Source organism: Semicossyphus pulcher, unplaced genomic scaffold (genome assembly GCF_022749685.1).
Source record: "Semicossyphus pulcher isolate SPU_LCO1_2020_fin unplaced genomic scaffold, fSemPul1.0.p SCAF_3, whole genome shotgun sequence".
Lineage (NCBI taxonomy): Eukaryota > Metazoa > Chordata > Actinopteri > Labriformes > Labridae > Semicossyphus > Semicossyphus pulcher.
In genome coordinates this window covers 27,122,431-27,149,369 of record NW_027211704.1, presented here as the reverse complement: position 1 = coordinate 27,149,369, position 26,939 = coordinate 27,122,431, and the positions used below count along the sequence as shown (strand labels likewise).

Genomic DNA, 26,939 nt, shown 5'->3' with positions numbered 1-26,939 from the left:
CCTTCTATCTAACAATAGCGGAGGTCTCAGTCCTGTTGGTATTGAAAAATACCTCGATTTACATTTGTTAAGAAATGTAGGAAATTTTAATCAGAGAGCCATGGATGAAATCTCCATCTAGGAATTGCTTTGACCAGCCTTGGGACTCTGTATGTAAGTGATGCAGGCAAATGGTCTGATAGTAGAATACTATTATAATTACAGTCTACTATGGAGAAGAGCATAGAGCTGGAAATTAGAAAATAGTCCATCCCTGAATATGATTTAAAACAGAAGGAATAACAGGAAAATTCTAATTTATCAGGGTTCAAACTTCTCCTCGGATCACACAGGTTCAGATCATTTAAATATCAAAAAATGAAATTAAATACTGCAACAGCTTCTTCCTACTCTGTATGAGAAGTGTCCACCCCAGATGAAAGGTCCAATTTAGGATTTAAAGTCTGGTAAAGTCGGTTTAAGGATTGTTTTGAACAAACTCACCCTAGGTTATGCAGAAGGAAGGTTGAAACTTGTCATTTTCAAATTTTAGATCATTCCGCATGATTTTTTCAGAAGTCAATCAGAACTAGAATCTTTGCCTGTAATCCTTTAATTGTTCTGTCAGTCCAAACTTGTTTCAAGTCATCACATTCACACATTGATGGCTATGCCCCTGGGAGCAATTTGGGGTTCAGTGTTCCCAAGGACACTTCGACATGTAGACTGAGGGAGCTTGTGAACAAATCACCAAGCTAATAATTGAGAGACGACCAACTCTACCACTGAGCCACAGCCACCCCATGTCTTCAGAACACACATCGGTCCATCCTTGTGACTCTCTGTTGTAACACTGATGAAGCTGTTGCTAGATGTCTCTTCTTTCCTTACTTTTTGTGTAGTGGTACTCGAGATTAAATGAGAAAAGTACAACAACTTTTTGCTTTTCTAATTTGCCTTTTTTACTCTATTTGTTCTCAGGTCAAAAAAGATGACAGCTTTGATTGCGATGTTACAACAAACCTCCCTGCAGAAAAAAGATTTGGAGCTCGAACTTGAGGAGCTTGAAGAGGCAGCTACAATCGTAGCGGAGGAAGAAGTTGACAAGCGGGAAGGTCTCAAGATTGATCTTATATCCCATAGTGCCAGCATTAATGGTTCCAGTGACAGCAGCAGCAAATTGGCTGATGACAGCAAAGATTTTGAGTCTGCAAGGCAAGGCTGCAACCAATCCAACCAGGGAGAAGAGATGTCTAGGGAAAATCCTCTACAGCCCAAATCCACCCTAACTGCCTCTTCTATCCCGCAGGATCCCACAAGAACACTCTTCTCAGTCAAGAGGAAAACGGACATCCTCCCCTAAGCCTCAGACAGCTCCAGAAGACTGATCCAGGAGCTTGGGAAAAGGGTAGTGAAGAAGTTGAAAATGAAAGTCCAGCTACAAAGCTGAGATATTTTTCATAGCTTAACAGCGCTGCAGCAAAAACTGAAGTACCATCTGGAAGGAGCAGCAGTAGGACATGACAAGAGATGAGTCTGTAGAAAGACATTCGAGGAATTTTTAACAGTTAACTCTGTGAGTGCTTTAAGAAAATCTAACTTTTTATTTTATTTCTATCTTTTATTATTGCTGATTCTTGTCTTTATGATTTGTAGTGCTTTAACCCACCTCTAAAGGAACACATTTTTGCATGGAGTATTTTCTTAATTTCTTAACTTGCTTAGAGACATTAAAATCTTGATTTTATATCTATATGATTTTAATGAGGATAGTTTTTTTTTATTTTACTAGTTTATGTAAAGAGGCAGCCCAATTTACTTCTTACTAACTTTTTTGTTACTCCTTTCTGTATGCAAGCTGCCTTCATGCCATACACACATTTTTACTTTAGCCTTACATATACTGTTTGATTTACATAAAAATTATTTCTGAATCTTTTGAATTATTGAGATTACTTCAACTGTTTATGAACTAGATTCAATATTGTATAATATCCAAGGTACATATTTCTTGGAATTCTACACTTCATTCCTTCTTTGTATTTTCAGACAGTTTCTGAATATTTTTCCTCTCCCAAAATATGTCACTCCCAAAACAAAATAATAAAAAACAACAAAATTAAATGGATTATAATGAACTATTACGATTTTGTTTTCATCTATCTATTAGATATATTTTCTGACATTTAATTTAAAAAAAATTTTTACATTTTAATTGATACAAAAATCATTTTTAAACAGTATTTTAAGTGTTATTTATAAATAGTTTTCTACTTAGAATCCATTTTTTCTTTGTAAATAGCATAAAGTTGATCAAACTGATTTCAAAGTTAAGGATTCATTCAACAACATCATTACATCCAAATTAATGACTCAATATTCTTATTTTTGAGAAAACATGCCATGTTTACAGTTGTGACGGCACATTTTCGGTAGTGACAGCAATGTTACGGTAGTGACCTCAGTAATTTGTTTGAAAACAGTGAACATTTTTATTCAAATAAAAATGACCAACACATCATAAAAGTGACATAAATTCACCCAGCAAAATATAGCAGACACAAAACTGAAAATTAATACTATATCTTAAAAAAATACAATATCAGAAAATGGACATTAGACATGACTCTCTAATAGTTCTAGGTATAGATAGTTTGGGTTCTGAGAGAGCAAGTGATAAGAGGTATACAAATTGATTTTTCTAGAGAAAAATTACTTCACAATCTGAAAATGAAGAGGGTTTTAATGTGATAATCTGGAGTTTAAATAAATGTCTTTTAAGTCACTATCTATCACCAGCATAGGTAACACAATTATGATTGAGCCTATGGCCAACTGATTATGCCTATGCATTTGCAGTATGTAGTATTATTATGGACTGGGTGTCTGGTGCGACATTCGTGGAAAAAATCACAAGCGGCGCCCAGTTAGTGACTAGTTTTCCATCACCCAGCAGTGGTTGGTCTGCCAGAGAGGGTAGGCAGAGCTACACGGCTGCTTTTCTGGTCTCTTGCTAGTAAACAGTAATCTACTATGGCTGAACAAACAAAGAAAAGATCGATGACTACAGATACAACTTCAAAAATAAGTGAAAATCCAAAGAAAAAGAAACAAATTCGACGCTCAGATGAAGGCAAACAGTCTAGAAAGGAAAGCAACCGTCAGCCAGGAAAATCAAGAGTCCCAACTGCAGCCAACCGTGGACGTCACACATGCAACACTGTCTGGATATCTGGGAAGTGAGCTCCCGCAAGTACCGTTTATCGCCATAGGTGCTGCCAAAGAGAATGAAACTGAAATCTTCAAGATTATATCTTTAATATCACTTTCAATTTCATTTTAACTATCACATAACAGTGAATGTATAGACAATAACAAATGAAATTGATTGCATCTAGCTTTAAATGACAGTGAATTGAGGAACATATTGTCTGTCATCTGTCTCAATCTTCTATGTTTACATTTTTTTACTTGGTTTATTTGTAACTTCTCATAACTTCTAACTTTTAAAACTGAAGCTGATTTCCACGAATCAGATGTTGAAGTTGAAAATTTTCACAACCATTTAGGGGGTGTTAAAGCCCCAATGTCTCCATTTCTGTTTTTTCACCATCATCCTGTGTCTTTGCTGTCATGCCTGCCGCCTAGTACTGACTGAATAGTTTAAGTTATTAAGTTTGCCATTTTATGTTCCAAAATGCAAAAAAATATTTTTGTTAGTGTTTGTAAGTGTCGTTGTGTCTGTTCAGAACATATGTTTTGCATATGGCATATGTTTGTAATTGTCATTTTTGTGCTGATTTATAGTTGTAACCACGAGTGAGGAGGCTGTTACATTTCTTGACTCCAGCTGTAATTTCTTGTGACTTGTTGTCAGGACTGAGAGCCCAGCTCTCATGTTGTCAAAATTAACGGTGCGCCCTCTGTTTGTCAGGAGGTGTAATGACTTTGACTCGCAGCACTGTAAAACATGAAAATTGTTACTATCCGAGCATATCAGAGGACATGTACGCCGATACCGATATATCTGCGAAATGCTAATATTGGCCGATAAAATCGGCAGAGTGATAGATCGGTCGGGCTCTAGTGTGAACAGGGTCCTATACTGTGAGATGTCTACACCCCACTGGTGGTTAGCAGAAAGTGCACGTTTCGCTCAACCATAACATCTCTCCCCCCCCTAAAAGAAGAAAAGTGAAAACCCAACATACATTGACCTACTTTTCTTTTTCAATCAGTATTTTACATATTTTTTACTTTTTTTTTCAGTATTATTTCATATTTTCTTAAAACACAAGTGGCTACCTCAAATTGAGATCTGGTTGCCTCTTAGAATCAATATGAGCAACAATTTGGCCAATACGGCACACTTAAATAGCATACAGTCTTCTCCGGGGGGGTTTTCCACCAAACACTATCCATGTCCCTCATCCTCTCGACAAGGCGTCAGCTATGACATTCAGCTTGCCTGGGACATGCTGTATGTTCCAACTGTATGGCTGCAAGACATGACTCCACCTGAAGAGCCCCTTGTTCTTTCCCTTGGACCTTCTCTATGAACACAAGGGGATTCTCCAGGCTACCTGACACATAGGACTCAAAATGCTGAATAGCTAACACTAGATCCAATGCCTCCTTCTCGATAGTGGAATACCTCTTTTGTTGCTGATTCAACTGCCCTTACCCCAAGGTCAGAGGCATCTACAGCTACTTGAAAGGAGCAGAGAAATCTGGAGCTCTCAACAGAGGTTCACAAGACAATATCTTTAACATTGTCCAGGGCTCTCTGGCAGTCTCCAGTCCACACAAACTTTCCCCCCTTTTTAAGTTGATCTGTCAAAGGAGCAAAGTTGGGCACGTGGAAATCTAATATAGCTTGTACTTTTGCTTATCTTGGCATCACTGCACCTTGCCCAACCTGATGACCAAGATAAGTGACCTGTCCGTTCCCAAATTCACATTTGGCCAGATTTACCACTAGGCAGGCAGCTTCCAACCTTTCAAAAAGCTGACCAATATGGACCACATGTTCAGCCCACGGGGAGCTGTACACAACAACATTGTCTATATAGGTCACAACATTCACTAGTCCTGCAGTTTGATGGGAGCAGCATCACCCGTGTCCACATCATGTGAAACCAGGTAAGTAAGGCCAGGTGTATCCTTAAACAGACTCATATACTTCTCTACCAACATCACAATAAACTGAGCTTGATCTGCTGGTAGATAATCCAAATGTTCCCACAGATTTGCAACCATCTTGGAATTCAGTAATCCCGCTGGTACAGGCTCAGGGGACCCACTAGCACCTTCACTTTCATCTAGCACAGGCTCAGGTAAAGCTACCTCTGCTGATGACATCACACACATAGGACTAGCTGAGTCACTCTCAAAGTATGGTTTTACGAGGTTTTCTGCCTGCGTTCAGGAGTATTGATGACATAATTGCATTCACCTACCCACCTCACAACAGAGTAGGGACCACAGAACTTCACTGATAGCTTGTTTTTAGCCATCAGTAACAACACAAGCACTCTGTCACCAACTGCAAAAGTGCGCTTCACTGCTCTCTTATTATAGTGATCTTTCATCTTTCTCTTTGCTCCTTGCAGATTTTCTCTGGCAACATCACAGGCTGTCTCAGTGGTCCTCTAACTTCATGTCCATAGACCAGCTCAAAAGGACTGAAACCAGTGGATTCCACTACTGCATCTCAGGCAGAACATTAACAAACTGAGATTGATCTGATAAATAAGATTTAAACCAACTTAATGCAGATCCTGTAATGCAAATTAAATGTTCAAGTCTCTGTAACAGGATGTGATGGTCTATCGTGTCGAAAGCAGCACTAAGATCTAACAGGACGAGTACAGAGAGAAGTCCTCTGTCTGAAGAAATGATCATTTAAACTCGCACAAGGGCTGTGTCAGTGCTATGGTGGAATCCAAATCCTGACTGAAAGTCCTCAAATAAACTGTTGTTATGAAGAAAGTCACATAATTGATGAGCAACTGCTTTCTCGAGGATCTTTGAAATAAAAGGAGACTATAGGTCTATAGTTAGCTAAGGTGCCTGAATCTAGGGTAGGCTTTTTAAGAGGTGGCTTAATTGCAGCTAGTTTAAAAGACTGTAGCACATAACCAGTTAATAAAGACATACTGATCATATCCAATAAAAGTGCTAATTGAGGGAAAGACTTCCTTAAGCAGCTTGGTTGGAATCGGGTCTAAAAGACAGGTTGATGGTTTAGATGACGAGATCAGAGAATTTAGCTCAGGAAGGTCAATTGGAAAAAAACAGTCTAGGTAAACATCAGGTTTTTGAGCAGTTTCCAAAGATACATCTGCACCAGTAAAGGGCAGGAGGTTACAGATTTTGTCTCTAATCTTTAGGATTTTGTCATTAAAGAAGCTCATTAAATCAACACTGCTGAGGGCTATAGGAATACATGGCTCAATGGAGCTATGACTCTGAAAATTTACCTTGGATTGTTTTTATTTTCTTCCATAAGGGAGGAGTAGTAGACATCTTGAGCATGCCGTAGGGCCTTCCTGTATTTATTAAGACTGTTTTGCCACAGTAAAAGAGATTCTTCTGTTTTGGTGGATCGCCACATTCTTTCAAATTTACCCGACATTTGCTTCAGGTTACGAGTTTCCGAGTCATACCATGGAGCTAGCCTCTGTCATTTAATAATCTTCTTTTTTATGGGGGCAATCGAATCTAGAGTACTTCTGAGCAAACCTGCAGTACTATCAACAAACTGATCAAGCTGAGAAGGACTAACATTAGCATAAGAGCTTTCTGTAGTAAAGAGAATTAAAAGCTGCTGGAATTGCTTCCTTAAATTTAGCTACAGCCCTATCACCATCTTGTGAGTACATTTTTGTTAACTGGAGAGTAGTCGGTTAATAGGACATTGAATGTTTACTTAATAGTGATCTGATAAAAGAGGATTTTGTGGAAAGAAAATTAAGTTAAAGTAAAGTAAACTACAACAGGGTCGAGGGTGTGGTTAAAGCAGTGAGTAGGCTGGTTTACATTTGAGTGAAGCCAATAGAGTCCAAAAGGGACATAAATGCCATGCTAAGGCTATCATTATCAACATCCACATAAATATTAAAGTCACCTACAATAATTATTTTGTCTGTACTCAGGACTAAGTCTGATAAAAACTCTGTGAGTTCAGTTAGAAAATCAGAGTATGGGCCAGGAGGGCGGTATACTATCACAAATAAAATAGGCTGTACAGTCTTCCGGCTGGGTGTGAAAAACTCAGAACAAGCCTTCTAAAAGAGCTGAAACTAAGTTTTGGTCTAGGGTTGATCAGAAGACTAGAATTGAAAATAGCTGCCACTCCACCACCTCGACCAATGTCTCGAGGAATATGAGTATTACGATGACTGGGAGGAGTGGATTCATTTAAGCTAACATATTCTTCCTGAAACATCCAGGTCTCAGTAAAAGAGAGTAAATCAATATGATAATCTGATATCAGATCGTTTACTAATAGAGCTTTAGATGACAGGGATCTAATATTTTACAGGCCACATTTAATTCTCATATTTTTTGCATAACTTCAGTTGTTTTAATTTTTATGAAATGTTTTTGATTTACTCCTTTTTTATTTAAGTTTGAATTAACTGTAATAAAAGGCCTGGGTGGGGGGGCAGACACAGTATCTATAACATTAACATTAACATTGTGGCTGGGAAACTGCTCACAGGGAAGCGCAGAGTGTGTAGGACTACAGCTCTGCTTCCTGGTCTCAACTCTGTCAGGTTTTACGACTAACAAACTTATCCATATTACAAGAAAGAAGAGCTCCACCATCCAAAGTGGGATGAATGCCGTCTCTTCCTGATCAGACCAGGCTTTCCCCAGAATGTCTGCCAGTTATCTATGAAGCCCACATCGTTTGCTGGGCACCACCTCGACAGCCAGCGGTTGAATGATGACATGCGGCTATACATGTCATCACTGGTCAGATTGGGCAGGGGTCCAGAGAAAACTACAGAATCTGACATCGTCTTTGCAAATGCACACACCGACAACATTAATTTTAGTGAATTCCAATTGGCATAACCGGGAGTCATTAACGCCGACATGAATTACAATCTTATCAAATTTACGATTATTCTTTGTCAGCAGTTTTAAATTGGGTTCGATGTTGCCCGCTCTGGCCCCAGGAATACATTTCACTATGGCCACTGGCTTCGCCTCCATAGCTCAGAAAATTCTACATTTAATACAATTACCCTTATCTGTAAAGGAGGTCGAGGTAGAACTAAACATCAGATCAGGAGAGCAAGAGGGAGAAGGAGAAGCCATTTCAATGGATTAAGTTAGCTGCTAAGCTAACGGCTAAGCGAGTATAAAGGTAAGGGTTTAGCAGATATGTCGTAATGCTACAACGAGCGTGCTTGATGAAAATTAGTAATAGTTTAAGTACACAGCAGCTGAATAACTGCAGTGATGACAATTACAGCAGATTAATCGATTTAGCTGGAGCTCTGGCAACAGCTTCAAGCAGCACAGGACAACACAGTTGCAGCGAGAAAACAGGAAATGACGCAATGCGCTGAGTGTAGTACGTAGTCACGTGTCCACTGACATCACACTTGATAAAAACCATGGAACGGCTGCTGCTCCATCTCCTCAGACCCCAGGTCCACCATACACAAGATCCTCTGCAGTTCGCATACCAGGATCACTCTCACCTGGACAAGGGCAGTGGCGCGGTGAGAGTCATGTTCTTTGATTTTTCCAGCGTCTTTAATGCCATAGTGGGCGGCTGTGGCTCAGTGGTAGAGTCGGTCGTCTTTCAATCAGGTCAGAGGTTCGATCCCCAGCTCCCTCAGTCTACATTTTGAAGTGTCCTTGGGCAAGACACTGAACCCCAATTGCTATGAATGTGATAACTGATTGACTGTTGGGCACTTTACATAGCAGCCTCTGCCATGTGTGTGTGAATGGGTGAATGTGACATGTAGTGTAAAAATAGCTTTGAGTGACTAGAAAAACGCTATATAAGTACAATCCATTTACCATTACCATTTACCATCCAGCCACTACTCCTGAGAGACAAGCTGACAGAGATGAGGGTGGACTCACATCTGGTGAGAAGAGACTTCCAGCACAACTCTGAGCTCTGCCACATGCAGAAATACTCAGATGACACTGTTATCTTCAGCTGTGTCAGGAACGGACAGGAGGGGGAGTGTAGGAGTCTGGCCACACATACAACCAGTGTCTAACTATCGAGGGGGTCGACATGGAGGTGGTCAGGACCTACAAATATCAGAAGAAAGGGCAGAGCCGTCTGTACTTTCTGAGAAGGCTGGGGTCCTTCAACACTGCAAGAAACTGCAGATTTACCTGTCTGTAGTGGCCAGTGTTCTCTTCAATGCTTTGCTGTGTTGGAGAGTGTAGAAGAAATTAATAATCTTCAGGTCCGATTCAGTGGCTGGTTCAGATGAGTTTTATTCACTGCGCAGTGGAGAGAGATCATCACAGCAAGTTCTAGAAAACCTCTCTGACTAGAGTCCGCTCTAGTCAGAATATATACCTTGGGTCACAGTAAACAAAGGGCTAACCAAAAGGGCTATGCTAATTGAGATCGAGCAACAAAGGGCAATACACAACCAAGATGAAAGAAGCTACGGTGTCATTCTCAGAGGGGGGAGTCTGGGGGACCAAACTAACAAGAGGGTTCAAGCTAGTAGAGATGTCAGCTCTCGTTCACTTCAGTGACCCGGATCTTCGGATCTCGTTCAGCTGAAAGATTTGTTCATTACATTCGTTCACCAGGTCGTTCAGTGACATTTCCGGTTTACCCATAACTCACTCACTCTCACTCGTTCATGAATGATACGGCTCCCATTGCATTACTGGTCTTCTTGTTCAATCATCACAATATAACAACACAACATTGTGTTTGTGTTCATCAGTGCTGTAAACATATGTGAACTGCTGATGTGTGCAAGATATACCCCCGCCGCCTTAGTTTGTCGTGGTCGAAGATCAGAATGTCTGACCTGTTGGGACTCATTTCGTTCGTTCACGACCGAGAGATGACCCGGTCATTCGCCCCTCCTCGGCGCTCAAACTGTATTTGCTAGTGTGAAGGTTCTCAGTAATCCAGGTCATTGTAATTTTAATATGCTTCTAATATGAGAAAATCATCCCTTAACAGAGGCAAAGGACTAGACACCACCGATCTCCCAATTACTATGCAGTGTTAAATCATCTGCCTAAACAGGTGAGATCACACTCACACTCAGGATCATGTGATCAATAATATATATAATAATAGAATAGAATAACAATGACTGATCTTGATTTGTTGCAACAATAAGGTCGCGTTCTGTCTTTATTTTCCGCACACAATTACTATAAAAAATAAAGTACGTCTCTCCACATGCTGGAATGACACGAGCAGGAGCTGTAACCTGCGATCAGTTCATTTTAACGCAGCGCGGGGAGAACACAGACGTTTAATAACGTGGACCTGTGTTCAGATCTGTCTGTCTGTCTGTCTGTCTGTCAACAGGAACTGCAGTCTGCTGTGTACTACATATATTTTACACAGAGCTTGATTGATTATTAGGCTTCATGATCAAACTTTTATATCACCTCATCACTTCAGTCCGCGATGACCCGCTCCCTCCCTCCCTCTGTGCAGGTGCTCTCTCCCTCTCAGCGCTGCGAGTCTGCGCCACCGTTTTTGTTATATGTTGTTTTTAAAGTTTAATGGAGGTGAATGAGGCTCCTTGTATATCACAGGGCCTTAGGATGTCATATATTTAATCAGAGTCTCCCCCAACACTGCTGTATGAAAATAAATTAACGAACGATACCAAAACAATTATGTTTTTTCCCATTTTTTAAACCAATTAATATCTAATACCTTTGTGTTATATACAGCGCTCCTTTAAAAGGCTCAGTCAGACGCAGTTCTGTTGTCACTCCTCCCTCACTCTCACTCGTTCATGAACGATGACAGTTCCCGTTGCATTCACTGGCCTACTTGGCCCTACTTGACCATTACAAAACCTTCTGACATTATAATTTCTAAATAAATAAACATAGTTTAGTTTGTGTTCATCTGTCAGTGGTTTACACATCAGTGAATTAACTTGTATGCACAGATGCACCTGATCGGGTCGCTTCGTTCACGAAGACCATTCTTCGCTCACTGAACGAGAATGGTCTTCGTTCAGTGAACGAGAGCGAGAGAGAGAGAGACATTTGGTCAAGCGATACGTTCAGTCGTTCTCCTAACCAATGATGGTCATTTGATACATTTGATTTGATACAAACAGCCCTCCTCTAAAAGGCAATTGGCTCGTGCTAACATCAATCAGTCTGGTTTTCTAAAAGAAGAAGTGAGGCACTGGGGAGCCGCGAGCGGAGCCACGTGAACGAAAGGAACGAATTTGATGCATGGAAGTGAACGGATCATTCCGTTCACTGAAAAGATTCGTTCTTTTTGAAGCTTCTCGAGGCTCATACAGTGGTCTTAGGGGTGAAGAACTCACAGCCTGAAGGCTAAACAAATGTATAGAAGGAAGTTAATCACAGGGGTTCCTTTGGAAAATTCAAAACCTTGATTAACACTGATGTGATAGCAGGAAAGAAAAAGAATACACTCTGATGTTGTTCAGCTCTGAAGTTACAATTTGTTGAGACAATTTAAACTAAAAGTAGAAAGGTGTAAAGAATTGTGAAGAAAACCATAATTATATGTTAAAAATGTTAACAAATACAGAATTAAAGCCATAAATTCTGTTTCCACAAGAGGAAGCAGCAAGAAGAGGGATGCTGCAAGGCTTGACAGACTGGTAAGAAGGGCTGGCACAGAGCTGGACTCCCTGGTGACCGTGGCAGAGAGAAGGTCCTTGGATAAACTTTTTTCCATCCTTGACAATGCCCACCACCCTCTGCACATTCTCTGCACAGTCCTGCTCCACAGACAGACTCAGGAACTCTTTTGTCCCCCTGGCCATAAGACTTAAAGTGCATCATTGTATTAACTGAACTGGGTATATTCTCTCTCTTTTCCCACTGTATAAAAGTGTTAAGCTTTATCAGTAAATTTATATTAAAGGTGCTATATGTAACTTTCAGAAAATCCTCATTCCTAGCGACACAGTCCGCCGTTGAGGGAACTGCAGTCAACCTTCTTGTCTGCGCTCGCATGGCCACACGCATGAACGAGCATCCAGGGTTTTTGCGGAAGACACACCAAACTGAGCATGCTCAATCTCAGAATTCACCGGCTCTGTATACTTTTCAGTGACGAGACGTGTTCATTGACCGGTATCATGTTGACTGGCATCATGTTGTCCAAAGTCAACACTGTTTGTCATAATATCAAAGTTAATATCATGTTAGATGGAAAAGTTGTTTGTCAAGCTAGACTGACAATACTACTCACACACTCGGACAGTATTTTGGATTTCATAACGTTACAAGCATGCTAAGGTTAGCCAACTGGCTCTAACATAACTACACTGCATGGATCTGGGATCGTGCTTCGTAACCAAATGGCAAATTACTCAATTACCAGGCAGATCAGCCCCAGGAGTCTGCGTGAGTAAGCTGATGTTATCTACTCGACGGAGTTTTGCTACGTTGCTTAACTGGCAAATCATCTGCGATAGCTTGTTGCCAGCTTACAGCTGGCTGGCTAACCTTTGCCTACGCAGGTAGTGCAATGATATTGCCCAATAGAAAACAATAGGTAGTTATACACATTTGCTTTGTTCTGCTACATAGTTTACAAAATCAACAACGTTTGTCATGTTAGTTGGCGAAGTTATTTGTCAAGCTAGATAACTGACATACACACTCAGATAGTATTTTGGTAGTCATAACGTTAGCGAGAATCTTAAGGTTAGCCAACTAGCTCTAACATAAATACACTGCATGACGCCGGCATTGTCTTTCCAACCAAATGGCAAATTACGCCGGCAAACCAGCAAATCATCACAAGCATTAGCGAACATTAGCCAGGCAGAGCAGGGCGGCTGGAGAGAGCTGGGTGATGCAGATGACTCTGGCATTGTGCTTCGTAACCAAACGGCAAATTACGCTGGCGAACCAGCAAATCATCACAAGCATTAGCTAACATTGCCGGGCAGGGCGGCTGGAGAGAGCTGGGATAAAGCACTTGTGCTGTATGAGAAAAAAACGCTACACCCGGTGAGAGAATGCTGCATGTAGGTTTGTTTCTATGACAACAATAAGTTGTGGGTCTGTTTTGATCCCCAAAAGCAATCGAAGGTCTCCATGATTCGTATGCCCTGCCGATGTTGACTCTAGTTTTCCCCCTGACGTCGATCACATTCCCGTTTGGTCAGACGGGCTTTACTAGATGAAACTTTTTTTTTGTTTTTTATTCTTGTGTGTAGTTTGTGTTGGTGTTGTTGTGGGTGCCGGTCGTTTGTTGGCATTATCCATCTCCATTTCACAGCTTGCGTTTTCTCATGTTGCACACTGTTGACTGTACTGGTGTAGAATGAACTCTCGGCAGAGGTACTCGCGAACGCGCAGATATGTCACATCCTCTTGTTACCCAGAAAAACCGTCCCGAGTGCTTCACATAAAATTCGACCCACAGGTTGTGTGTATGTAAATATTTGATTGATGAATATATGTAAAATCTTACATATAGCCCCTTTCAGTAAATAAGGTTTATGTATAATGTAAAAAAAATGACCATGCAAAAAGGGAACAGACTTGTGTGTCACCGTTTTCGGGTACTGAAATCTGAGATGACTGTGTGAAATACTCATATGAACACAAAGTCTGTGTCTACTTAGTCCTACAGAGAAGCATAAACGTGCTTCTAGAAGCAGCTGTGAGGAACTTTAATTTAGTGTGGATTTTGGAAGCCCTTTCAAAAATGTGTTATGTTCTTTCTCTTTGCTGATCCTGTCACTGTCCTGTACACATGTTTGTAGTGTTATCTAAGGGAAATCTTCATCTTCATCATCTTCGTCATCTTGCTTTCTTTATTGAGGCTTATGTACAACACACACTGGAACTGTGTCGGGGAATATGTAAATATAGGCTCTTTGGGTCTTCGTGCTGTAAATTACCTTGTCAGCATTGGTCCCGTGTTTATAACCAATTAAAAACTCCTCCAAGGAGGTTTAGTTTCTTTCATATTTAATGAAAGACAAACCATTGTAAACCAAGTGTATTTTATTATCCTGACCCAAAATGTGATGTGATGTAGAGATTTGAAATTTGGCCCAAATTTGTCTGAAAGAAATTACATTTTATTTAATTTTATTACCTAATCTTCATTTAAATGTTAATTTGGGGTTAAGATGAAACTAAACATGTAACAAAATGTTTTGCAGACTTGCAAAAAAATGTTTTGGACTCTTTGATATAAAAAAAAAAATGAAATGATATAAGAATGTAGATTTTAGTTTGTAATTTCAAAACTATTATTATTATAACTATTATTATCTGTATTAGTAGTACTAGAATTAATATTGGTAGTAGTAGTAGTGATAGTAGTTGAGGTAGTGGTCAATATTTGGCAAAGGAATATGTAGTTTGCACAATATAAAAAAATGCCTCTCAAAACCATCTCAAATCCAGCCAGCCAGCGCTGTTTAGGGGCTTTTATTTTGACATTTTAACTGTTACTTCCATGTCACATGACGGCCCCAATTTAATTGGACTTGGATTTTAACAAGTGGACATAAATAAATATGTACATAACTTTGAATAAAAAGTTGTTAAAAAAACAAAAAATAATGGACGTCACAAAATAAATGCTATAATGTAGCATCATTGACTTTAGAATCATAGTCATACAGAGTTGTATTGTGCCAAATCAATGACGTTGATTAATTGTTTCTACATTATTCTGCTGTTTCCTTTAAAATTTTAAAAGCGCATAATTTTTAATATGCATGTGTGTTGACACAGGAGAATATAGTGCAGGCACGTCCACATATCTGACCACTCTCTTCCTCATAGTGTAGTGACGTTCACGAATCATGAGCCGTTCTTTTGAACAGCACTCAGAAAGTAATGGAGCCATAAGATTCAGCTCCCTTCAAAGAGCCATACTTCCCAACAGAAATTCACACATACGTTGTTCGTCGCTTGGTAGTCCCGAGTGGAATGACGAGCTGTGCATGCTAGGGATGTGCACTTTAACCGGTTAACCGTTAACTGACTGTTAACTGTTAAGAATTTTAACCGGTTAATAATACCAGTTAACCGGTTAAATCACATTTTGTCTTTTTTTTATAAATACATGTATATATGGGAAAAACACTATTTTTGTTGTTAGCTGAGCTGAGCCTGAGAGGAGAGCAAAATGAAACGAGCAGTAAAACTGTTAAAAAAATGAAAAAAACAAGCTTTGTTACATATTCCTGCTCTTGGGACATCACAGTACTGTCTGAGCGCTGAACACGTATTCTCTGCGGTGAGTCTCACAGTCAACAGACTGCACACCAGACCTACCCCACAGCATGTCGACATGTTGCTATTTCTTTCCTAAAACCAGCAAACAAACTGTCTCCTGTATAATAAGGACTGGTGTTGGCCTGGCCTTTTTATCATAAGTTTCCATAGCCTGTTTTTAACGTATTGAATATTTTTAAAAGTACAGTTTACTCTTGTCGATTCACCAGTTGTTTATCATTAAGAGTGTCAGTTAACCGGTCACAAAAAAACCAATCCAAATGCACATCCCTAATGCATGCACAGTTCTAAAGGACCCCAAGCCTTTCCGAGTCATCCTGCATAATGCCTATCCCACTTTCTGGCTAATACTGCCACCTTGTGGGTAATTCAGAGAGAACACCTTGGAGAACAGGTGATAAATCTGACCTCATTATCATGTTTACGGTGTTTGAAGCAGTAGGTAGCTTTTAGCAGCAACAGAACCTGAGAGAACCTGAGAACACCTTAAGTGTTCATATCTCTAAATGTGAATTTCAAACTTCTGCAGCCTTGTTTAAGATTAAGAATTATTAAATAAATAATTTTATGGGTTTTTTGTGTATTATTTTTGACATATTTTCCAATGTAAACATAAACCCAAACTAAGGACACACACACCTGCACACTCACATACACACTTACACCAAGAGAGAAGGGGTACAAATAAACAACCATGTGTCAAGACACACAAGCATACATATCATAACATATCATCCAAATTTGATTGTTAAATGCAAGCTGTTCAGAAAGAGAAAATGGACAATAAATATATATATGTCGTCAGAATGAATCCAAGAGTTACAAAAAAGGGGCCCCAAGATTGTTCCCATTTATGTTGACACTTTTATTTCACAATTTCTCCATATGAATAACCAAAACCAGTTTGTGCAACCAGTTTCTGAAGCATGGTGGAGTAGGTGTCTTTCAGTCTAATGTGTGAAGGGAGAGGAGTCTTCTGAGCATCCAAAAAGAGCCAAGTCTCTGTCAGGAGTCTTTTGATAAACCCCAGAAAGACAAAAATTATTGACCAGAACTGAACTTGACAGTCGATTTCTGCCTATATGTCAATCAATCAATCAATCAAATTTTATTTGTATAGCGCCAAATCATATCCAGAGTAATCTCGAGACACTTTACAAAAAGAGCAGGTCTAGACCGTACTCTTTGTTATGTTATTTAAAGAGCGGCCCAACATGAATCACCATGAGTAGCACTTCAATATTCGGCACATTGGCAAGGAAAAACTTCCTTTTAAACAGGCAGAAACCTTGAGCAGAACCAGACTCATGTTGAACAGCAATCTGCCTCTACTGGATGGGCCGAAAAATGGGATAGAAGGAGATGCAGGATAGAGACAGCAAAGAGAGCAACAACAACATATGTCTTTGTTGAAACAACAACATATGTCCCTGTTACATGTCGCGTGAATCGCCTTGACCTTAATTCTGCATCATTTTACAAAGTATTCTGATCCTTGGAACAGACACATGCAGAGTCTGTAAGAAGAATGCTGGTACAAATGGTCAATTTAGGTACCAACCATCCCCCAAGTTTACGACCCTTCTCACATTCCTGAGAAGATAACTCACATGGAGACACATCCTTTCTGCAAAGAATATAAGGACTAAAGTGACTGATACTCCTATGCAATTGAAATGTACTTAAAGTAATGTTATGCTGAGCTAACATATTTTAATACTGTGAAAATTGTTTTAACATGAATCTGAAACTGCAGTTCTCCTCATCCTGATCACACCTCCTCCTCATGGAGTGTTTCTTCATGATAGTACCCAGAAAAAGCATACATAAAGTGAAAAGAATCGGCCCAAGCACAGAACCTAGTGGAACTCCATGACTAACTTTGGTGTGCATAGAGGACACATCATGAACATTAAAAAAACTGAGATCGATCTAATTAATAAGATTTAAACCAACTTAATGCAGACCCCTGATGCCAATTAAATGTTCTAGTCTCTGTAACAGGATGTGATGGTCTATTCAGTGAAATACAGCACTAAGATCTAACGGGAAGAGTACAGAGAAAAGTCCTCTGTTTGAAGCAATAAGTAGATCATTTGAAATCATTTGAAGTGCTGTCTCAGTGCTATTAAAAGCTTGAGTTTTTGTCAAAGGGCCTTTGAAGGAGGTCAAAGTTTGATGAGTGTGTATTTTGCATTTTGCCAAAAAAACTAAAATCATTGTACAATGTTTAATCTTATTCATACACCATAAAAGCCAGAGCCATGACTGAGATGTTGGATGATGGAGGAGCGGCAGGAGCCACAGAAGCAGGAGCTGCTGCCCCTACACCAACAAAGAAGCAGAAGAAGACGACACTGGGTATAGTCTAGTAGGAAGATAGGGTCTCCATGCACCCCATGGATATATTTTTCTAAATTAGTTTTCTGTAATCCTCTCGTGTCTAATAAACACATTTTGTTGTTCCCAACTCAAAATAATGTCCCAAGGGTCCGTTTGGCAGCCATTTTTGCAGCCATCTGGGATTTCGGACAAAATTAATTGGCATGAGGAATTGATTGAGAGTGTTATTTTACATGATTTGTACAAGTTTGGTGTATTAAAACTTGAAAAATATAAAAAAGTCAGATTAATTTACACTCAAAATCTTACCCCATTTTATTGTTTTGACTAAAAGGAACAATAACAACTTGCTTGTTCTGTCTCTCTCTCTCTCTCTCTCTCTCTCTCTCTCTCTCTCTCTCTCTCTGTGTGTGTGTGTGTGTGTGTGTGTGTGTGTGTGTGTGTGTGTATTTATATATATACAGAGATGATGACAGGGATGATGACAGTAGGGCTGCAACAATTAATCGATTAAATCGATTAAAATCGATGATTAAAATATTTGGCGACGAATTTCATCATCGATTAGTTGGGTCTCTGTTATGATGCACGGCATGTGCTGTGAAAACGTCACTGGGGGCAGCCAGCCAATGCCGTGGCTTGTGTAGCTCACGTGATAAATTACAGGAAGTTAGATTAGTGTAGATATGTGTCCGTTTACACGGACAAACGCACAATTACGGTTTCGTTCATTTAAAAACAAACATAATGCACTGAAACTCTGTCTATTTTCGCTCCTCTCCGTTTTGTGATGTGCCCATAGCTGGGCCGCTGAAAAAGCAGCGGAGGACAGTATACCCTGGTAGTAAAGCTGTTGATAAGCTAACGGCACTGGTAAAGCTAATTTAACAGTAACTCTTGATAAAGCTTCATTAAACGGCTTCATTAAACAGTCACAACATGGAGAGAAATTACAGAAAGTATTGTCCGTCACATTGTGTTTAAATTAACTTGTAATCATGTGTTTAGTTGAAATTGGGTCGGATAGACACTGGAGTATATCATAACGTTATGGAGTTTTTGAATATTTTATGCCATTAGTCAGAGAAAGCCTAAAGTGAATCTTTTATTTATTCACAACAGAAACATCAGCAATATCGGATTAAATATGTTTTGGTTAGTTACATTGTCCTGTTATACTCATGGCTGCATCCCCAATGTCCTGTTTTATTGTTGTTGCTTTGTCTGTACTTTCCTTTTTCATGTGAAATTATTAAGTAAATCAAGGAGATATTAATTGAGTCACATAATTGATATGTTAAGATTGTACTGTACAAGAAAACAAGATATAATATTTTTTTGTTTTGAATATAATGCTAATACAAAAATTGATCTTTTTTTCTTTTTATCCGATTAATAATAGATTAATCATAGAAATAATTGACAGATTAATCAATTATCAATCAATTCAATCAAACAATCAGTCAAATTTTATTTGTATAGCGCCAAATCATAACCAGAGTTATCTCAAGACACTTCACAAAAAGAGCAGGTCTAGACCGACCCTTTATTATGTTATTTAAAGAGAGGCCCAACATGAATCACCATGAGTAGCACTTAGCAATATTCGGCACATTGGCAAGGAAAAACTTCCTTTCAACAGGCAGAAACCTCGAGCAGAACCCGACTCATGTTGAACAGCCATCTGCCTCGACTGGATGGGCTGAAAATGGGATAGAAGGAGATGCAGGATAGAGACAGGCAAAGAGAGCAACAACAACATATGTTCTTGTTACAACAACAACATATGTCCTTGTTACACGAACAACAACAGGTAATTCATACTCATGGTTACAATGCCAAAAATAGTGGTACACGACACGAGTGTGAAAATTAGTGAAAAAATAAATTAGCACGAGAGTAATGATGAAGGCTGTAGTAATCGTAACTGTAACAGTTGAAGTCAACAGGTCTACTATTAGCATTAGCAGCAACAATAATGATACTATCGGGAAGACTGATGTTAGTAGTTGTTGCAGTCGAGCAGGTCCACAGCAGCAGGTGGTCTGCAGCAACGATCCCCAGGAACCTTCAAGACAAGGGAGCACAAGAACTCCCGGGAAGATATATGGTTAGTAATGTTAATGGGACCAGAATATACAGAGTTAATGAGCTGCATTAATATGACAGAGAGGGAGAGAGAGAGAGAGACAGAGAGAGAGAGAGAGAGAGAGAGAAACACAGAGAGAGAGAGAGAGAGAGAGAGAAACACAGAGAGAGAGAGAGAGAGAGAGAGAGAGAGAGAGAGGAGCTTGGTGTGTCAGATGGGCTAGTCCAAGCCTGAGCCAGCCCTAACTATAAGCTTTATCAAAGAAGAGAGGGTGTCTGCCTCCCGGACCTTGACTGGTAGATTGTTCCAGAAGAGGGGGGCCTGGTAGTTGAAGGCTCTACCTCCCACACTACTCTTAGAGACTTTAGGTACCACAAGCAGACCTGCATCCTGGGAGCACAATGTTCTAGAGGGGTAATATGGCACTATGAGCTCTTTAAGATATGATGGTGCCTGACCATTAAGAGCTTTGTAAGTAAGAAGAAGGATTTTAAATTATATTCTAGATTTTACAGGAAGCCATTGCAGAGAGGCTAATACAGGAGAGATGTGATCTCTCTTCCAAGGTCTTGTCAGCACACGTACTGCAGCATTTTGTACCAGCTGAAGAGTTTTTAGTGACTTATTAGGGCAGCCTGATAGTAACGAGTTACAATAATCCAGCCTGGAAGTAACGAATGCATGGACTAGTTTTTCTGCATCGTTTTGAGACAAGATGTGTCTGATTTTTGCTAGTTTGCGAAGATGAAAGAAGGCTGTCCTTGATATTTGTTTTATGTGGGAGATGAAGGACATATCCTGATCAAATAGAACTCCCAGATTCCTAACAGTAGTGCTGGATGCCAGGCTGATGCCATCCAGGGCAGCTATATCATTAGAGAAAGAATCTCTGAGGTGTCACAATAACTTCAGTTATGTCTGAGTTAAGTAGCAGAAAGTTTCTGGTCATCAAGATCTTTATGTCCTTAAGGCATGCTTCTAGTTTAGATAGCTGATTGGTTTCGTCTGGCTTCATTGATAAGTATAATTGAGTATCATCTGCTTAACAATGAAAATGAATGGAGTGTTTCCTCATGATATTACCCAGAGGAAGCATATATAAGGTAAAAAAAATCGGTCTGAGCACAGAACCTTGTGGAACTCCATGACTAACTTTGGTGTGCATAGAGGACACATCATGAACATTAACAAACTGAGATCGATCTGATAAATAAGATTTAAACCAACTTCATGCAGATCCTGTAATGCCAATTAAATGTTCTAGTCTCTGTAACAGGATGTGATGGTCAATCGTGTCGAAAGCGGCACTAAGATCTAACAGGACGAGTACAGAGAGAAGTCCTCTGTCTGAAGCAGTAAGTAGATCATTTGAAACTCGCACAAGGGCTGTGTCAGTGCTATTGTGGACTCTAAATCCTGACTGAAAGTCCTCAAAAAAACTGTTCACTGTTTTATGAAGAAAGTCACATAATTGATTAGCAACTGCTTTCTCGAGGATCTTTGAAATAAAAGGAAGGTTAGATATAGGTCTATAGTTAGTTAAGGTGCCTGAATCAAGGGTAGGCTTTTTAAGATGTGACTTAATTACAGCTAGTTTAAAAGACTGGGGTACATAGCCAGTCGATAAAGACATCTATCTAGTAAAGAAGTGCTAATTGAGGGAAAGACTTCCTTAAGCAGCTTGGTTGGAATCGGGTCTAAAAGACAGGTTGATGGTTTAGACGAAGATATCAGAGAATTTAGCTGTGGAAAGTCAATTGGAGAAAAAAACTCAGGGTAAACATCAGGTTTTTGAGCAGTTTCCAAAGATAAATCTACACCAGTTAATGGCAGGAGGTTACAAAATTTGTCTCTAATCTTTAGGATTTTGTCATTAAAGAAGCTCATGAAATCATCGCTGCTGAGGCCTATAGGAATACTTGGCTCAATGGAGTTGTGATTATCAAAGTAGTTGTTAGTTGCAGCCCTAGATGACAGTGATGATGATGATAGATGATGACAGAGATGATGACAGAGATGACAGGGATGATAACAGTGATGATGACAGAAATGACAGATGATGACAGTGATGATGATAGGGATGATGACAGTGATGATGAAAGTGATGATGACATAGATGATGACAGGGATGATGACATAGATGATGACAGAGATGATGACATAGAGGATGACGTAGATGATTTCATGGATGATGACAGGGATGATGACACAGATGATGACATGGATGATGACAGTAATGATGACATAGATGATGACAGCGATGATGACAGAGATGATGACATAGATGTTGACATAGATGTTGACAGTAATGATGAAAGGGATGATAACAGTGAAGATGACAGTGATGATGACAGGGTTGATGACAGTGATGAAGACATAGATGACGACAGTGATGATGACATAGACGATGACAGAGATGATGACAGTGATGATGACGGGGATGATGACAGGGATGATGACAGGGGTGATGACAGGGGTGATGACAGAGATGATGACATAGATGATGACAGTGATGATGACAGTGATGATGACAGGGATGATGACAGGGATGATAACAGGGATGATGACAGAGATGATGACATAGATGATGACAGTAATGATGACATAGATGATGACAAGGATGATGACAGGGATGGTGACATAGATGATGACATAGATGATGGTAGAGATGATGACAGTAATGATGACAGGGATGATGACAGTAATGATGATATAGATGATGACAGTGATGATGACATAGATGATGACAGGGATGATAAAAGAGATGATGACAGGGATGATTACTTAGATGATGACAGTAATGATGACAAGGATGATGACAGGGATGATTACATATATGATGATAAAGATGATGACAGTGATGATGACAGGGATGATGACATAGATGATGACAGTGATGATGACAGTGATGATGACAGGGATGATGACAGGGATGATGACAGGGATGATGACAGAGATGATGACATAGATGATGACAGTAATGATGACATAGATGATGACAAGGATGATGACAGGGATGGTGACATAGATGATGACATAGATGATGGTAGAGATGATGACAGTAATGATGACAGGGATGATGACAGTAATGATGATATAGATGATGACAGTGATGATGACATAGATGATGACAGGGATGATAAAAGAGATGATGACAGGGATGATTACTTAGATGATGACAGTAATGATGACAAGGATGATGACAGGGATGATTACATATATGATGATAAAGATGATGACAGTGATGATGACAGGGATGATGACATAGATGATGACAGGGATGATGACAGGGGTGATGACAGAGATGATGACATAGATGATGACAGTGATGATGACAGTGATGATGACAGGGATGATGACAGGGATGATAACAGGGATGATGACAGAGATGATGACATAGATGATGACAGTAATGATGACAGTAATGATGACATAGATGATGACAAGGATGATGACAGGGATGATGACAGTAATGATGATATAGATGATGACAGTGATGATGACATAGATGATGACAGGGATGATAAAAGAGATGATGACAGGGATGATTACTTAGATGATGACAGTAATGATGACAAGGATGATGACAGGGATGATTACATATATGATGATAAAGATGATGACAGTGATGATGACAGGGATGATGACAGGGGTGATGACAGGGGTGATGACTGAGATGATGACATAGATGATGACAGGGATGAAGACATAGATGATGAAATAGATGATGACAGGGATGATGACAGTAATGATAACATAGATGATGACAGGGATGAAGACATAGATGATGAAATAGATGATGACAGGGATGATGACAGTGATGATGACATAGATGATGACAGTAATGATAACATAGATGATGACATAGATGATGACAGGGATGATGACAGCAATGATGATATAGATGATGACAAGGACGATGACAGGGATGATGACAAGGATGATGACAGTTACCATGACAGTGATGATGACATATATGATGTCAGTAATAATGACAAGGATTATGACAGGGATGATGACATAGATGATGGTAGAGATGATGACAGTAATGATGACAAGGATGATGACAGGGATGATGACATAGATGATGACAGGGATGATGACACACATGATGACAGAGATGATGACCGAGGTGATGACATAGATGATGACAGGGATGATGACAGGGATGACAGAGATGATGACAGTGATGATGACACAATTACACAGAATGGGTCATTTGTCTCTGTATGATGTCTAGTTCAAAAGTAATTTAGATTTTCAATTTTCATCAGAAGTCCAAGCTGCAAAAATGACATATGATGACATAGTTGATGACTGTGATGACAGGGATGATGACATAGATGATGGTAGAGATGATGACAGTAATGATGACAAGGATGATGACAGGGATGATGACATAGATGATGACAGGGATGATGACATACATGATGACAGAGATGATGACAGAGGTGATGACAGAAATGACAGATGATGACAGTGATGATGACAGGGATGATGACAGAGATGATGACAGTAATGATGACATAGATGATGACAGGGATGATGACAGGGATGACAGAGATGATGACAGTGATGATGACACAATTACACAGAATGGGTCATTTGTCTCTGTATGATGTCTAGTTCAAAAGTAATGTAGATTTTCAATTTTCGTCAGAAGTCCAAGCTGCAAAAATGGCTGCCAAACAGACCCTTGGGGCAATATTTCACGTTGGGAACATCAAAATTTGTTAACTAGACACCTTGAGGATTAGAAAAAACTAAGTTCAAAAAAGTTTGAAACAAGGCACTTTATGTGAAGGTAATTGTCTATATATTTATTTTATTTAATCAATGTCCAGTATACTATCTCTAAATCGTCTGAGAGACATTTGAAACAAGGATTTTGTTTACATATTTTATTTTATTTAATGTTATACATGAAGCCATGTTGGTTCTGTTAAATGTTGGTCACCTATTTGTTCTGATAATAATAATTTTATATCATAAACCATAATTGACCTCCTGATTTCTTTAGGGTTCTGTCCTAAGGAGAACACACACTTAAAACTGTAAATTGTTTTTATTATTATAAAATGTACTGTTTAGTGTGATAATTATCGACATCGAACAGTATAAAAAAACATATTGTGATAACATTTTTGGCCATATCGTCTAGCCCTAACACAACTACATGTAAACATATCGCTTTAGGCATAGTGCCCCCTACTGGAAACAGGAAATGTCATGTTTTACGTAAAAAGCCCCTCCTCCAAGGCAATAAAACATATTCACCTCAAACTTTGGTCAGGAAAGCCTCAAGACCGACTTCTGGTAGGGCGACCTAGTGAAGCCTGTCATTCACACCGTCAGTAAACTCCAAGTGCGCTCAGTATTGTAAGAACGGATGACACACTTGTTATTTCATATTTTTATTTATCACATGTGCACACCAGAAACACTAACAAAACAGAAGTATTTACAACAAAAAGCAAAAGTACAGAGACATATCATAAATAAAAACAACAACCCCAACAAACAAAAAAAAAAGAAGAGGAAGAGAGAGAAAACAGAAGTGGATTACTTTGAGTAATTATATTGGGGTTGGGAAAATCTGGTTTACATGGTGTAAAGAGGAATCAGCTCTGAATGAACTGCAGGAAAAGAGACCAGGTGTTGTTGAATGGAACCAGATTGTCCTGTAGGGTCGATGTGAGCTTTTCGAAGTTGCAGTGGTCTGTTAACAGATTCAGCCAGTGGTTTATTGATACTTTAGTTCTGTCTTTCCAGTTTAGTAAAAAAGTTTTCTTAGCCACCGTCAATGCTATCCGGATGAAAGTTTGTAGATGTGGGATTGTGAGTGACGAGAGATTGCCCAAGAGAGAGATTGAGGGGGAGAGGAGGAGGCTGAGGATCTCGGACAGCTCTCCCATGACCACCAACCAAAACCGGTTAACTGGTAAGCAGGGCCAGAATGCATGGAAGTGGTTGTCTATTCCGGTGGGACATGTTGTACAGGTGTTGCTGTCTGTGAGGTCCATATGGTGCATTTTGTGAGTGGTGATGTGAAAGTTGTGAAAATTATGGATATCAATTTTCTTTTTTATTGCCTCTTTTAACTGTATGTACTGGTACGTGGTGCTTTCCTTACTGTGTCTATGGTAAGTGGTTTATCCAGATTATCTGCTTTGTAGTGTGGAGTTTTGGGAGAGAGACAGTCCTCAGGAAAGCATCAGCTTCTGTAGATGTGGTGTTATGTTCAGGGAGTAGTTTAGAGTAGTAATTTCTGAATGCTTGTTTATTGCAGTGTGGTCTTGAGTGGTGTTTCCGGAGATATCTTCTATTGATGTAATGTTAGATTTTTCACTTTGTTTTTTCAATTGATTTGCCAAAAGTTTGCCGGTTTTATTTCCAAATTCGAAATTTTGTTGTTGGAGTCGGAGAAGAGTGTATTCTATTTATTTGTTAAAACGAACCATGAAATTCAATAGTCTTCTTAAATACATTTTTGTATTCATCATCATGCATCATGTCTGTAGGCGTTTGAGAGGCTAGGGTGTCCAGTCTCTTCACCTCCTGCTGTAGAAAATGTTTTCTCGCCGTTTCTTCTTTCTTTTTGTTTGTGGAATATGCTTTTATTTTACGTCTTAAAACTGCGTTTGCTGTTTCCCAGAGAGTGCTTGTGCTTATGTCAGGGGTGTTGTTTGTCTCTTGGAAGGATGCCTGTTCCTGTTCCAAATACTTGTTGAAGTCCGGGTCTTTCAGGAGGTATTAAAGCACCATCTAGGTGGACGTTGTGGGTGAATTCCTGTTAGTAATTTGAGGGTGATAGGGGCATGGTCTGAAATAATGATACTGTCAATGCTGGATTCTATGGCTCAGTGCGTGAGAGAGTTGTTGATGAGAAAGTAGTCAATGCGAGAGTATGATTTGTGGCATGAGGAGTAGTAAGAAAATTCTCTAATGTCTGTGTTGTGTAGTCTCTAGATCTCCGTCAGTCCATATTCTAACATGTATTGTTTGATTGTGGATGAAGAGTGGAGAGGTCTATGGGAGGTTGAAATGGAGGAGCGATCCAGATCTGGGT

The 26,939-nt window shown here is 39.5% G+C and overlaps 1 protein-coding gene across 2 annotated transcripts in view; it reads left to right on the top strand.

Moving 5' to 3' along the window:
- Nucleotides 1-2,107, top strand: part of shq1 (SHQ1, H/ACA ribonucleoprotein assembly factor) — a 51,229-nt gene extending 49,122 nt beyond the window's left edge. Inside the window, exons 12-13 of one of the 2 annotated variants that reach the window (XM_069678229.1) lie at nt 961-1,094; nt 1,289-2,107. In XM_069678229.1, the coding sequence (XP_069534330.1) occupies nt 961-1,094; nt 1,289-1,443 (289 nt within the window). In that variant the 3' untranslated portion in view covers nt 1,444-2,107. Of the gene's footprint in view, nt 1-960 lie in introns of both variants that reach the window. The other variant, XM_069678228.1, reaches the window with a different exon arrangement.
- Nucleotides 2,108-26,939: the final 24,832 nt, after the last annotated feature.